At 51.5% G+C, this 13392-nt stretch overlaps 6 protein-coding genes across 6 annotated transcripts; 3 read left to right on the plus strand and 3 right to left on the minus strand.

Annotated features, from left to right (window-relative positions):
* Positions 1-14: 14 nt before the first annotated feature.
* On the plus strand, positions 15-528 carry METBIDRAFT_180680 (mitochondrial 37S ribosomal protein uS13m). Its single transcript, XM_018854767.1, has one exon. It carries the CDS (start codon positions 41-43, stop codon positions 404-406), a length of 366 nt encoding a protein of 121 aa, XP_018711841.1. The 5' UTR covers positions 15-40; the 3' UTR covers positions 407-528.
* Positions 529-1713: 1185 nt separating this feature from the next.
* METBIDRAFT_31874 (rRNA-processing protein) lies at positions 1714-3757 on the minus strand. The gene has a single exon (XM_018855936.1). The coding sequence runs from the start codon at positions 3681-3683 to the stop codon at positions 2142-2144; it is 1542 nt and encodes a 513-aa protein (XP_018711842.1). The 5' UTR covers positions 3684-3757; the 3' UTR covers positions 1714-2141.
* A 279-nt stretch (positions 3758-4036) lies between these two features.
* METBIDRAFT_31875 (uncharacterized protein) lies at positions 4037-4846 on the minus strand. The gene has a single exon (XM_018855937.1). The coding sequence runs from the start codon at positions 4799-4801 to the stop codon at positions 4346-4348; it is 456 nt and encodes a 151-aa protein (XP_018711843.1). The 5' UTR covers positions 4802-4846; the 3' UTR covers positions 4037-4345.
* Positions 4847-6362: 1516 nt separating this feature from the next.
* RPL10 (60S ribosomal protein uL16) lies at positions 6363-7025 on the plus strand (the record flags this gene model as incomplete). Its single annotated transcript, XM_018858863.1, has 1 exon — positions 6363-7025. One exon carries the CDS (start codon positions 6363-6365, stop codon positions 7023-7025), a length of 663 nt encoding a protein of 220 aa, XP_018711844.1.
* Positions 7026-8458: 1433 nt separating this feature from the next.
* Positions 8459-9214, plus strand: PMM1 (phosphomannomutase; the record flags this gene model as incomplete). The annotated part of the gene is made up of 1 exon (XM_018857349.1): positions 8459-9214. The coding sequence occupies one exon, from the start codon at positions 8459-8461 to the stop codon at positions 9212-9214; it is 756 nt and encodes a 251-aa protein (XP_018711845.1).
* A 54-nt stretch (positions 9215-9268) lies between these two features.
* On the minus strand, positions 9269-11203 carry METBIDRAFT_78329 (uncharacterized protein; the record flags this gene model as incomplete). The annotated part of the gene is made up of 1 exon (XM_018858864.1): positions 9269-11203. One exon carries the CDS (start codon positions 11201-11203, stop codon positions 9269-9271), a length of 1935 nt encoding a protein of 644 aa, XP_018711846.1.
* Positions 11204-13392: the final 2189 nt, after the last annotated feature.

Raw genomic sequence — 13392 nt, forward strand, 5'->3', positions numbered from 1 at the left:
GAGGGCCAAAGCTTGTAGAAAGCCCCACTATCTTCCAGCCATGGGTGTTCACGTATACGGTAAGGCCATTAAACACAACGCGCTAGTCAGAATAGGCTTGGCGAAGCGGATCTTCGGCGTGGGCTACCGTACCGCACAAGAGATCTGTGCCAAGGTAGGCATTTACCCACAGATGAGAATGAACCAGCTCAGCGAGCCTCAGATCATGGCTATCAACAAGGAGCTTTCTGAAATGACTATCGAAACCCAGTTGAAGCAGAAGATCTTGGATGACATTGCCTTGAAGAGATCCATCAACTCGTATGCCGGAATCAGACATGCCAACTCCTTGCCTGTGCGTGGCCAAGGCACGAGGAACAATGCCAGAACGGCCAAGAAGTTGAACAGACTAGACAGAAAGTTGTGATTTGGGACAAATTACTTGTATATATAATGTATGACGGAATACGAATGTGGTGTAGGAGAAGCCGCTAGTCTGGAGTTGGATGTGCGGTGAAAACAGAAAGACGAGAGTAGGGACAGATCCACAGCAGGCCAAAAGGACCCACTGTGTTTGGGGCAATTCTTTTCTTTCGGTCGGATTTCTGCTCTGTTTGTTTCGGTGGGCTTAAGTGCTTTATATTTATGCCATGACGCCGGGGGCTTTCACATGTTTCTTTGCATTGAGCAGATTCTGGAAACTCCCGTGGCGAGTCAGATGTTCGTTTCTTGTCTTTGGCGATTGCGGAATGTGGAGCAAAGTGGCCGGTCTGTGACGTTTGTGCCCGAGTCCTCAGAACCCCAGAATCCCAGATTTTTATCGACAGAGACTATCTCTACGGCCAAAGCTGCATTGGAATTTAGGGAGGTTAGACTTTCGAGAACTTGTATCTAGCAGGCTTTGTATAGAACAGGTCCTGATAGTACAGATCCTGCTGGTGGCAGTTTTTGTATTTAAGAGGTCTTGTGTACAACCGACTTTCGGGAAATTGACCTTGCATTTGACGGACCTTTCGAGAACAGAACTTGTTACAAATCCTGTAGTCACAGACCTTGTAGCAGACTTTGTGTTTGAAAGGCCTTGTGATTTTTCAAAGATTGACTCTAATAACTAGCATCGTAAATAACATATTTTGTAGATCGCATACCTTGTATTAACAGACTTTTTTTAACAGGTATTTTTTACAGGCATTTATTGAACAGACATTTTATTGAACAGACATTTTATTGAACAGACAATTTATCTAAAAGACATTTTATTGAACAGACCTAGTACTAAACATATCTTGTATGAAACATAACTTGTAACTAGCAAATCTTGTCTTGTAATGAGCGGACCTCGTATTAAACAGACCTTTTATTGAACAGACATTGTATTTAGCATCCCTCAAATACAGCAGATCTTGTATTTAACAGACTTGAGTTTATAAGACCTTGTCTAGAACGGTCTTTCTCAACAATACACCTTTTTATTAGCAAGCCTTGGATACAGCAGACCTTGTATTCAACAGCCCTCGTATGTAACAGACCTTGCATTGAGCAGACCTTGCATTGATCAGACCTTGCATTGATCAGACTTTGTATTAAACAGACCGTGAAATTACCGTGTCTTATATTTAACATATCTTGTAATTAACATATCTTGTCTTTAGCAGACCTGGTATCAAACAGAAGTTGTGTTGAACAGACCTAGATTTAACAGTCCTAGGATACCACAGATCTTGCATTTAACAGACCCCAAGTACAGCAGACCTTGTATTTCACAAACTTTGTTTTAACAGACATTATCCACAACGATCTTTCTCAACAAAACACTTTTAATAGCAGACCTCGGGTACAGCAGACCTTGCATTTACCGGCCCTTGTATTTAACAGGCATATTTATATCGATCGTCCTCGACAAAGCACTTCTAAAAGCAAACCTCGAAGACAACCTTGCTCCAAACCTTGTAAAGTAAGTGGCAACAGACTCGCTGGGACACACGCGTATCGTCTCATGCCCGTTTGATATCAGGCCGTCGGCATCAGGCCTCGCACACCAGCTGACCCCGAACCCAGCATGGTGACGCGCCATCTATTCCAGCCACCCAGCCCACAAGCTCCAGCCCAAAATCTGGACCAAGCCGTCGCCAAAAGCTGGACCAAGCCGCCGCCAAAAAGATCTAGCCAAAGAGCTGGATCGAGTCAGCGCCCACAAGCTGCTCGTCTGCGTCGTCGTCGCCCGCGCTGTCGTCGTCGTCCTCCTTCATGCTGATTTTCTGGCCCAAGAGCGACGCGAAAAACTCGTCGATCTGATCGTCGTTCCACTGCAACCACTGGCGGGGCGTGTCGAAGTTGGCGATGGGCTCCTGGACATGGAACCGCAACTTGCGGCCCTTGGACGCCTTGTTGTCCACGTTCTTCTTCAACTTCGTCGACGCCGCGCCACGCAACGCAAACTGGAGGCCCGACGTGGGGTCGCTCGACTGGATCTTCTTGTCCACCAAGTCGTTGAGCAACACGCGGTAGAAGTCGTCGTCGTCGAAGATCTGCGGCATCTCTGGCATGTTCATCGCCCGCGTCTGCGTGTGCGGCAAGGCGTCCGGGTCATCGTGTGAAGCGCCACCGGCACCGCTGTTCCCGGCGTCTTCCGGGACGTGCCCCAACGGCGAGATCTTGCGCCTGTTGAGCCGGGTTCTCTTGACAAGCCGCTCCATGTCCTGGAGGTTGTTGAGCACCTGCTGCTCGGCCGACTGGTTGAGCGCCTTGAACTTGTTGGCGTTCATGGCGCTGGACCCCGACGAGTTCTGGATCTTGGCCAGCCACTTGGTCAACACGGACGAGCGGTACTGCGCCAACACCGCGTCCTGCTGCGAGCTGCGGGCCACGTACTGCGCCAAGCTGCGTTTTCTCGGCGTTTTCTCGGCGCCGTCCGGCACAGCGAGCTGCTCGCGGCGGAGGAGGGCGCTGCGCAACGCGCCGATCGTGTCCAACAAGTCGTAGCACGCGTCCACGGCGCCGCCTAGGCGGGCCTGGACGTCGGCCGGCGCGTCTGCAAGCCCGGCGAGCTGCAGCTTGCTTGCAGGAAGCATGTTGGCCGAGGCCACGGCCTTCTGCACCTTCAAGCGCGAGTCGATGAGCGCATCGAACTCCTTGTGCTGCTGGAGAATGGAGTATCCTTTGAGCGCGTCCGACGCCGCGGACTGCGAGAGCCTGCTGACGATGTGCTTGCGTTCCGAGGCCATCATCCGCCGGATTTTGTCTTTCTGCCTGCTGCGCTGCGCCTCGTCCGGGCCGCTTTCTGGGCCGCTTTCGGAGCCGCTTTCGGAGCCGCTTTCGGAGCCACTTTCTGGGCTGTCGGACCCAGCCTCACTCTCCGGCCCCGTCTCCAAATCCTGTGCATCCTCGCCGCTTTCCAGACCCAGCTCGCCCGCCGATTCAGAGCCTGAAGTGCCTGTTTCGCTGTCCTCATATAGCGCCTTCCGGTCGGTGAGCCGGCCCGTGTATTTGCGGTCCTTGGCCAAGGGGTTTTCGCGTCTAAGCTTCGACTTGGGCATAGCCACATAGTGTTCCCTCTGGGCGGTCTCGTGGTCCAGGCCCAGGGAATCGTTCGCGTCCTGGTCACTGCCTCCAAAAGGGTCTGCCAACTCCGAGTTTTCAATGTCGAAGTCGTTTTTGGGCGCACTGAGCTCCGCGATCTGCTCGGCCAAAGACTTCTTGCCCATTTTCCGGGTTTCTGCGTGTGTGGCGGACGGTGGGGCGGGGGCGTATGGTGGCTCCACGCTTTTCAATGGAGAAGACTATGCACTGGAGCGTACTTTGGAGATGAGCTTCGTCGCGCATCTCTGCCCAGACGGGCGCATGCGCCGCTCTGTGTGCAGGCGCGCTGCACCATAGAGTAGCTCCGCTCGCTTCTCTACAGATCCGGCAGCAGCCTGCTGCTGGCCTTCTGGGCTACGGGATAGGGACAAGAATATACTCTGGCGTGCGTGGGCCTGGCATCCGGGGCCACGTGACCGGCCCCAACTTCGCCGATCTACTGGCCCCGGCGTCACGTGCCGTTTTCTCCTGATGGGCCCCCGTGTCCCGTCATCTGTAGTCGCCGCTGCGCTCTCTCAAGATGTCTATACTTTCCTTTATTCTTATACTCCGTGGCGGCTTCTTGGCCAGCCAAAGCTACCCTAAGAGACCTGGCCATTCTCAGTGCCAGTTCGCGCTTCTACAATCCCGCAATATCAAGTCAGTCCAGCAAAAGAGCCTTTAGATCGCAGCTCTTTCATCACCCAGCAGCTATGCCATTTGGAGGCCTGTTTCAGACCGCCTAGATCCCCCAATTCATCCGGCCATGGCAGCGTACATGGATCAGGTTGTGGAAGCTGGTGCCGACTCACTCCTCCATGTTCTCCGGCTGCTCCTCGGCTGGAACCCCCGTGATGATTTCGTCCAAGTCCGGTTTCTTCTGGCCCACAAGCGCGTCGTACTCTGCCTGGTTGTCCTTCTTGTTCTGCTCGATCTGCTTGTACTTTTCGACCGATTGCAAGTACTTCTCCAAGTTGTACCCGGCACTGGCCTGGCTCTCCAAAGGCGTGTATGGTCTTTGTTTCAAGTCCTTCAATCTGCGCTTGTGGATCTTGCCCTTGGTGTGGCGGTCCAAGGAAATCTGGTTCTCGAAGTATTTGGCACATTCGACACAGTAGTACTGGCCCAAGCCCGGCTTGGTCTCGTCGAGCGGCTGGTTTTTCAACGCAATGATGGAAGCCAGGCTCGAGAGATCATTATACACCAAGTCGAGATCCCGGGTTCTTCTTTTTGTCTTGTATCTTTTTACACTGTACCTTCCCATTTTGATGTGTTGTATACTGTAGGTGATATGGAGGAAGGCTTCTTGCGATGAGCTTCCCTCTGGGGGAGAACGCACCGCGCACTGAGAAAAAAATTGGAATAATCAATGGGCCAAATTAGGCAGGCCCCGCAGAAGACTACGGTTTTCAGGCTGGCAGATTACAACCAGGAGCTGGAAATTCTCCATACGATGTTTTACAGGAAATGGACACTGATATGGCTCGCCACGGACAAGAGACAGCCCCGGCCTGGTCACGTGATCGCAGGGAAGATCATGTCGGTCCTGCACACGGCGGCGGTTCATGCTCATGCACATAATTCGTTCTTTCTTGAATGGCAAGACTGATTGTAAGACAATTATTCGAGGCATGTTTGAATCTTGCGAGACCAAAAGTTTCGGCTCCCAAAAGATTTTCTTATGTTCTACTTGGAAGTTATTGAGCGTGGTCCCCATGCCCTCTACGTTGTGCGATGTAGTTCTTGCGCCGCAAGTCCAATATTGCGCAATAACATTTCACCGTCTGATATCAATGAGGGCACAACACGGAAGAAACAAAACACTTCTCAGTTAAAACCAAGGAACACCAAAATTGCAAAGCAAATACCGAGAAAATCAAATTAAACTTCGCCCGCAACTTTGAACACCGCACAAAAAAAAGGCCTCCATTTCACTTGTCCATACTAACGTGCACATGTGGTCGGCCCATAAGTCCGTAACATCCGACAGGCAGGATTCGCGGCTATTTCTGTCGAAATGGACTATACACAAGAACTAAAAAAAGAAGCATGGCTCATCTAGTCAACTACTGACTGGTGAAGCATGCCAATTGCGAGAACCAGTTGCCACGTGATCAGCCAAGCAGTCACAGTTAGTCACGTGCGTGGGCGCGTGCCCGCGATTTCTAAGCAAGCCGCGCTGTGTGCACGCCGGCGCTGCTCGCGCTGGGCAATGAGAAAAAAAATTGTTCAATTCCCAAGGGCCTCTTTTTTTGACCATCAAGTAAACAACAGGTATGTTCCAAAACTACATGAATGAAGTGCAAGCGAGAGTTCTGGATGTATGCTCAAGCTCGGGGGATACCACTCATGCCAGAACTTGGGGCTTTTGGGGTTTTGGAAAAATCCCAAATCAAAATGGATGGTGAGATTTAGAATTAATCGACACAGCAAAAAAGACCCTTGATACTGTGTCTTTTGCTTTTCTGTTGTGAGCAGAAATCACAGACTCTATTCCGCGTGGTCCATTAGGCCCGAAGTTCTTTCAAGCACTCCGTCTTTCATCTTACAGCATCTAAATGGACTCTCCTGAAAAAAAGGGTGAGAAGCATAGTCTGCTGCAAGCTCCTTCCATATAACTCGGTGCATCCTTCCATATAACTCAGTGCATCTTTGTGTGTGAATGGCGTCTCAAATTTTTGTATCTTACATATTCATGCATCGCAGAAGTGACTGCATGGCAGTGCGCACCATTAATAAGCATCTTTCAGCACAAGCTCATATATAAGAACCCTCGCACGCCCACGCCCTACAATTTTGACTCCCTACTAACATTCCAAGACAAAATGGCTAGAAGACCTGCTAGATGTTACAGATACTGTAAGAACAAGCCTTACCCAAAGTCTAGATACAACAGAGCCGTCCCAGACGCCAAGATCAGAATCTACGACTTGGGTAGAAAGAAGGCCACTGTCGATGAGTTCCCATTGTGTGTCCACTTGGTCTCTAACGAGCTTGAACAATTGTCCTCCGAGGCTTTGGAAGCTGCCCGTATTTGCGCCAACAAGTACATCACCAAGATCTCCGGAAGAGACTCTTTCCACTTGAGAGTCAGAGTCCACCCCTTCCACGTCTTGAGAATCAACAAGATGTTGTCGTGTGCCGGTGCCGATAGATTGCAACAAGGTATGAGAGGTGCCTGGGGTAAGCCTCACGGTTTGGCTGCCAGAGTCAACATTGGCCAAATTCTTATGTCTGCCAGAACCAAGGACTCCAACAAGGCCGTCGTTATCGAGGGTTTGAGAAGAGCCAGATACAAGTTCCCAGGTCAGCAAAAGATCATTATCTCCAAGAAGTGGGGTTTCACTCCTCTCAACAGAGACGAGTACATTGCCAAGAAGAACAACGGTGAGGTCAGAGACGACGGTGCTTACGTCAAGTTCTTGTCCAGAAAGGGTAACTTGGCCGAGAACTTGGCTCAATTCCCAGACTACAAGTACCAAGTTTAAGCCTGTGCGGTGTATATTTTAGTACTGTAATCAACATGATCTTGAATCTTAATATTCATGCCCGTATCTGTAGCTGTCATTGTAGCGGTGCCCAAGATCAGGGAAGCTCCTCGTGAGAACAGAAAATCCATTGACTCACTGACGTTGTTTGAGGATATAGAATATGCGGGTGCAGCATGGACTCACGTTTCTCATCACTGGTCTCTTCACATGCGGCTTTCCCATACGGCACACCATACCATGCAGCCCTTATGTTAAAGCATTCTTGTTTTAGTGAGTTCTGCTCTTTATATCAATGATCGAAATGCCGAATCAAGATACCAGTAATCAGATGCTATGTATGACACTGTTATGTCTGTTTCCATTCCCATTTGATGGGCGGTTGGATTTGTGGCTTTTTGTCCTATGCATGACACTCTGTTGATAAACAAGCCCTGGATCTTGCTGTAGATGGGTGAAATGTAGACGGATAATTACTATGCTTGTGAAGAAATCCGCGAGTATGAGTGGAGCATTCCTAACCAAAATAGATGGTTGAAAAGAAAATAATGGTGATTTTGTGCTGGCTGCGCTCGTAAGTGATATTCCTTAGAATCCAGTTCATCTTTCAACTCGACCACTTTGCCTCCATTCCCCCTATAAACTGTTGTATCTATATATGATGGTCACTTTGGCTCATGCAGTAGTCCACGAAAAACAGCAGTGTGTCATATTACTATACCTCTTCACATGTTCAGTTAATCCCAGCAGCTTCAATGGCGTATCAGTATATTCAACAGTAGCGAGAGATCAAATATTGAGATTCAAGCGACTACATCTCAATCTTTTATTCGGTACGCCAAGACCCGTGGGCGACATTCCAAGAGAAGAATGTCGTGATTGTGGGGCCGGCTTTATTGAAAGCCGGCTGCCACAGTATGCATCATAACATTCCATGTGCACAACTTTCAAAACCACAGACATACGATTTGTTCAACTCCCCACTCAGTAGTATAACAAAAACATACATAATGTAGTGGATTTGGTTCAATGTAACCCCAGGACTTGGCTTGTCAAGTAACTGCAGCACGTGGGTACCACATAAATGAGAACATACTTTTCACAACGTGACAACAGCAAAAAAGAGAAGATATGTGACAGAACGTATTGGTCTATAGGACGTGGTCTGCAAGACCCGGTGCCTGCAGAAGCCCGACATTTGTGTGGCTGCAAAAAAAAACTTCCCCCTGAATCTATAAAAGGCGCCACCCTTGCCACCACTCAAATTTATTTCAAGCCTCGTATTCGTGCATGTCTCGTCGCAGCCGCGACATCCACGCAGGCACTTTTCGTCGCGTCAGACACGTTGGGTCTCAGCAGCGCGACTATAAAAAACGTCGCCAGTCCTTGCCGTTTTCACACCCTGAATAATTGAACCCAAACACCTGCAGAACATGTCCTTCGCCCACAAAGAAAAGCCAGACACCTTGGTGTTGTTCGATGTCGACGGTACGTTGACCCCAGCTAGATTGACCATCTCCGAGGAGATGAAGCAAACTTTGCAAGCCTTGAGAAAGAAGGTTGTTGTTGGTTTTGTCGGCGGTTCTGACCTCTCCAAGCAAGTGGAGCAGCTCGGCCCTACTGTTCTCCAAGACTTCGACTACTGCTTCTCCGAGAACGGTTTGACCGCTTACAAGCAAGGCAAAGAGCTTGCTTCGCAGTCCTTCATCGGCTGGATCGGCGAGGAAAAGTACAACAAGTTGATCAAGTTCGTCTTGAGGTACTTGTCTGAGCTCGACCTCCCCGTCAGAAGAGGCACATTCGTTGAGTTCAGAAACGGTATGATCAACATCTCGCCAGTGGGCAGAAACGCCTCGACACAGGAGCGCAATGAGTTCGAGAAGTTTGACCTTGAACACAAGCTCAGAGAGACCATGGTGCAGGCCTTGAGAGACAACTTCCCAGACTACGGCTTGACGTACTCCATCGGCGGCCAGATCTCGTTCGATGTGTTCCCAACCGGTTGGGACAAGACCTACGCCTTGCAGCACGTTGCTGACGAGGGGTTCAAGGAGATCCACTTCTTTGGAGACAAGTCCTACAAGGGCGGCAACGACTACGAGATCTACAACGACGACAGAACGATTGGCCATGCCGTCAAGGAGCCAGCAGACACCATCCGTATCTTGAAGGAGTTGTTCGACTTGTGAGCGGCTGTGCATGTATGCTATAAACAAGATCCTATAATAAATTAATACATTCCACTACTTGCGGCGGTAGTAGATGGCGGAGCTCAGCTCGCCTGCCGCAAGCACCTGCTCCACGCCGTCCGTGTTGCCGTCGGCTAGCTGGAGTCTGTTCTTGGTCTGGTCGTTCAACTTCAAGACCAACTTCTTGGTGGATTCGTCGAAGTTCTCGGGCTCGAGGAGCTTGGGGATCTGCGCCGGGCGGGCGCTCTTGGCCGTCCTGCCGTTTCCAAACTGGCCCTGCAAGTTGTCGCCAAACACCAACACGTCCTTGTGCGCGCCGTGGTTGTCCAAGGTCACGAACGTGTGGTCGCCGCCCGGCACGATGCTCTTGATGCCGATGTTGCGCGTGGTCTGCGTGGCCTCGTCGAACTCACGCAAGCCCACGAGGCTCTTGAGCACGTGGGGCGTGGGCGTCATGTGCAAGTACCGCGAGATGCCCAACTGCCCGCGGAGCCCGTCGCCGAAACTGAGCACCAAGTCCTGCGCCAGCAGCGGGTCGCCGTCCACACGGTACGACATCTTCACGTAAAACGTGTTGTTGGCCGCCGCGAGCGCGTCTGCCGAGAAGCGGCCCGCGAGGCCCCGGTCTGCGACACTGTACCGCAGGATCCGGGCCAAGTCCTTGAGCGCATACACGGCGCGCGGCACGGGCTGGATGTCGTCGGCCACGGCCTTGGGGCGCCCGCACTGGCACAGCGCGTTGTCGCCCCACGTCCACAAGGCGCCGGCCAGGTCGAGCGCCGCGTTGGCGTGGGCCGTGGCGGCGATGGCCGCGAACGTGCGCGGGCGCACGGCCTTGGCGCCGCTGCTGGCCGTCACCACCTCGTTGTTCAAGTTCACCAAGTCAAACGCGACGTCTGTGGGCACGGGCTCCGGGGCGTCGGCCTGCGCATAGCGGGGGAGCCCGTACTGGCCCTTGCTGGCCGGCGCACGCGCGCTGCACACACCCAAGAGCCGGCCGTGGCTGGTGAGGAGTAGGAGGTGCTCGGCGCCGGCGGCCACCAGCGCGAGCCGCTCGCCGCGCGCAAGCACGTCGAGCGCCACCGAGGACACGGCGTACGGCGCCCCGGAGGTAAGCCAGCCGGGCCTCGCCTGCGTGGCCGGGTCCACGCGGCCGCCGCACCACACGGCGCGGCCGTTGCGCGCCACATAGAAGTAGCGGCCGCCGGACGCCACGACCTGGCGCACCTTGGCCGGCATGTGCACGTACACCGGCGAGGCCATGCCGGGCGCGTAGTGGAGCACCCGGCCCTTGTCGTCGATGGCCACGAGGTAGTCGTCCTGCACGCACACGTCGGCGAGGAGCATGCCGTCGAAGCCAGCGGCCCGCGCGGGGAGCCTCTTGCCGCTGACGGCGCCAAACAAGTAGAGGCCCGGCACGCGCGAGTCGCGCAAGGCCGCGAGGAAGCCGGCGTCCGCGTCCGCGCCGAGCCGCTCGGCCAAGTGCGCCACGGCCCGCGTGTTCCCCTTCGGGTCGTTCATGTCCAGCACCCGCGACACGTCCACGCCGGGGGCCCACCAGCCGCGCACCTGCGCCCGGAGATACTTGTGGTTGGTCACGAGCTGGTACGCGGCGAGAATGCCCACGAGCGCCAAGAGCCCGGCGCCCACGCCCTTGACGCGCTCCGCGAGCTCCCACTGCGCGCGCTGCTGCTGCCGCTTGTTCTGGAAATCCTGTTGGAGCAACATGAGCTGGTATTTGTACTCGGGCGACGCGCGGTCAAGGCCCTGGAGTTTCGGGTGCTCCTCGAGCGGCGCGTGGTCCTCGAAGGCGCCCTGGAGCTGGCGGTGGCGGCTGCCGCGGCCGAAGTTGTCGGCGTCCGCGCCGAACGTGAAGTCCTTTTTGTTTTTGTTGAACTCGTCGATGGATAGGCGACGCCGGGCGTACGCTTTTGTGTGCGAGAGCCCGAGGCCGCGGAGAGCGCCGCGGGGCGAGCTGCGCGCGAGCATTGTGCAGGCGCGGGCGGGGTGGATGCAGGAGAACAGCTTTGTGGTACTTGCAGGCTGCTGCTGGTTGGTGCCGGTGCTTTTTGCGGCGGCGCTTTGTGGTGCTGGTGCTCTTTGTGGCGCTGAGCCTGAAGCTTGGAGCTGTTGCGCGAAGAAACGGAGCGGCGCGCGCGTGTCACGTGCTGCGGGTCACGTGCCGCAGTTGCCTGTCGCGGCCCGGGCGCAGCGCCATCCTCACGACTTGTAGGGGCGTTTTCCAAAAGAGATGATAGATGCTAGTTAACAAGCTTTGTTGAAATATGCACATGGCAGTTTTGATTCTCATATGGTTGAATTTGTGATAGAGGTCAAATAATCACATATGTTATAGTGATTATATGAACCTAGATGTAATTTGTTCAAAACTTCTATTGGTCCTCTTGGTGAATAATTAGTAGAACTTTCACCCTGGTGCTCAATTTCAAGGGAGGGAGGCCCATTTTCTTCGAAATAAAGATATCAAAGATTTGAAATAGACACCCAAGTAGTAAAATAAAAATGAGCTGTATATTAACTGGTGAAGTAAATCACTGCGATCTATCTGATACGCTGCTCGGTGTGTAGATTGGAAAGCTCTTTATAAAATATCTATTCTAATAACAGTGAACCATTTTCAGATCATTTCAATTATTATAGATAAAAACATATCAATATCTAGTGTTATTGAACGAAAAAATAGTATACCTATTGAAATTTCTAATACACGCGTTAATCTTTTCTTTGGTTCTTTAGGTCAATCTGGTGGAGAAACAGGCTTTCATCAAAATACTACATCTCATCATTTAAAGACTATGAATTTCCCGGAGGATCTATCACCCCACTCCGGGGTAATAAATTTAAGCCTTACAAAGGTAAATATATTATGAAGAAATTACACCACCACTCGCGGGCCGAGAAGAATGACAATACAAGCCTAGGACCACCAAGAGGAAATATGGAACAAGAAAGGGTGTGGGAGCTGTGCACTGTTGTAATGAGCCATGTTTTTGAAGAGAGGTTGGAGTGATGAGCCATAGTTTGATCTAAGATAGCTGTATTTTTTTGGCATCTCTGGGTGCCCTCGATAATAATTCTTTGAATCGCGTCGCGGTGAACGCCCAAGTGGACTTTCGCCATCTACCACCGCGCATACTCTGATATTCATCAAGAATTCGCAATCACCCGAGGCACCAAGAAGAGCAGTGTGAGTCAATCCAAGTGGCCAGGATTTTTTAGTTAGCCTCATTCTTGGATTGCTGTCGCAGGATACACATTTATCGTATTATTTATGCGAACGGTGAAGGCTTGAGCCTGTCCAACAATAACTGACATCTGATCTGGGGCGAAATTCCCAGAAAAGTCCGAGATCGCACATGCTAGACTATACAGGATCTGTCATATTTTGGCTTGCAAGATAATGCCGTTCTCTAGCGGGAAAGTGATTTTCGAAGCGTGTTCACTTAAAGTCATAAATGTATATTCCGGGCAGGATTCAGCTGAAGTCTGCCTCCTGTCAAGGGTGAGAGATTTTCAAGCCTGTGGCTCCAACCGTCGCTTAAAGCGCGTCGAATTTAACAGACATCACGCCAGGCCGAGGCACTTCCTTGACATAAACGATCTTAAGGAGCCATAAATTGCAATTCAAGAAAAAATACCTGCGGGGGTAGAACCTTCCGCGTTACCAACAGGCATTTCTTTCATTGTCAGCTCATTATATGCATCGTGAAGTGGAAAAAGATTGCAGCACCACAATTTCGCATATGGTCTCCCACTACACTACTCAGTGTGGCCCTATGCAGCTTAACTAACGTTGATCAGACGGGAAACAGTGCTTCCTGCATGGTATGGCCGCAACCGAAAGAATTTCCTTGAATAATCTCTAGAGGTTTATGTAGTGATCTGAATTGCCAATCTCGTGTGTACTAATGAATATTATGGCCAAATTTGGACTGAAACTCTTTTAGCATGGATTAATAAAATAGGACGACGGTTCTATTTTGTTAGTTTCTAGGACGACGTAATATCCAATACGTAAACAGATACGTGCCATGAGGACTGTCCAGGCCGTGACTAATGGAAGGGGACGGGCCGAGCTAAGACACTTGGTACGTAGCTGGGAGCTGTTTAAAGGTTTTTTATATATATTTGTTATATAGTTTTGCCCCTTTAATCAG

This window comes from Metschnikowia bicuspidata (assembly GCF_001664035.1).
Source record: "Metschnikowia bicuspidata var. bicuspidata NRRL YB-4993 chromosome Unknown METBIscaffold_3, whole genome shotgun sequence".
In the NCBI taxonomy this organism is placed as follows: Eukaryota; Fungi; Ascomycota; class Pichiomycetes; order Serinales; family Metschnikowiaceae; genus Metschnikowia; species Metschnikowia bicuspidata.

Coding starts and splice junctions, on each gene's coding strand:
- METBIDRAFT_31875 (XM_018855937.1), bottom strand. CDS start 4,801: ATGGGAAGGTACAGTGTAAAAAGATACAAGACAAAAAGAAGAACCCGG.
- METBIDRAFT_31874 (XM_018855936.1), bottom strand. CDS start 3,683: ATGGGCAAGAAGTCTTTGGCCGAGCAGATCGCGGAGCTCAGTGCGCCC.
- METBIDRAFT_180680 (XM_018854767.1), top strand. CDS start 41: ATGGGTGTTCACGTATACGGTAAGGCCATTAAACACAACGCGCTAGTC.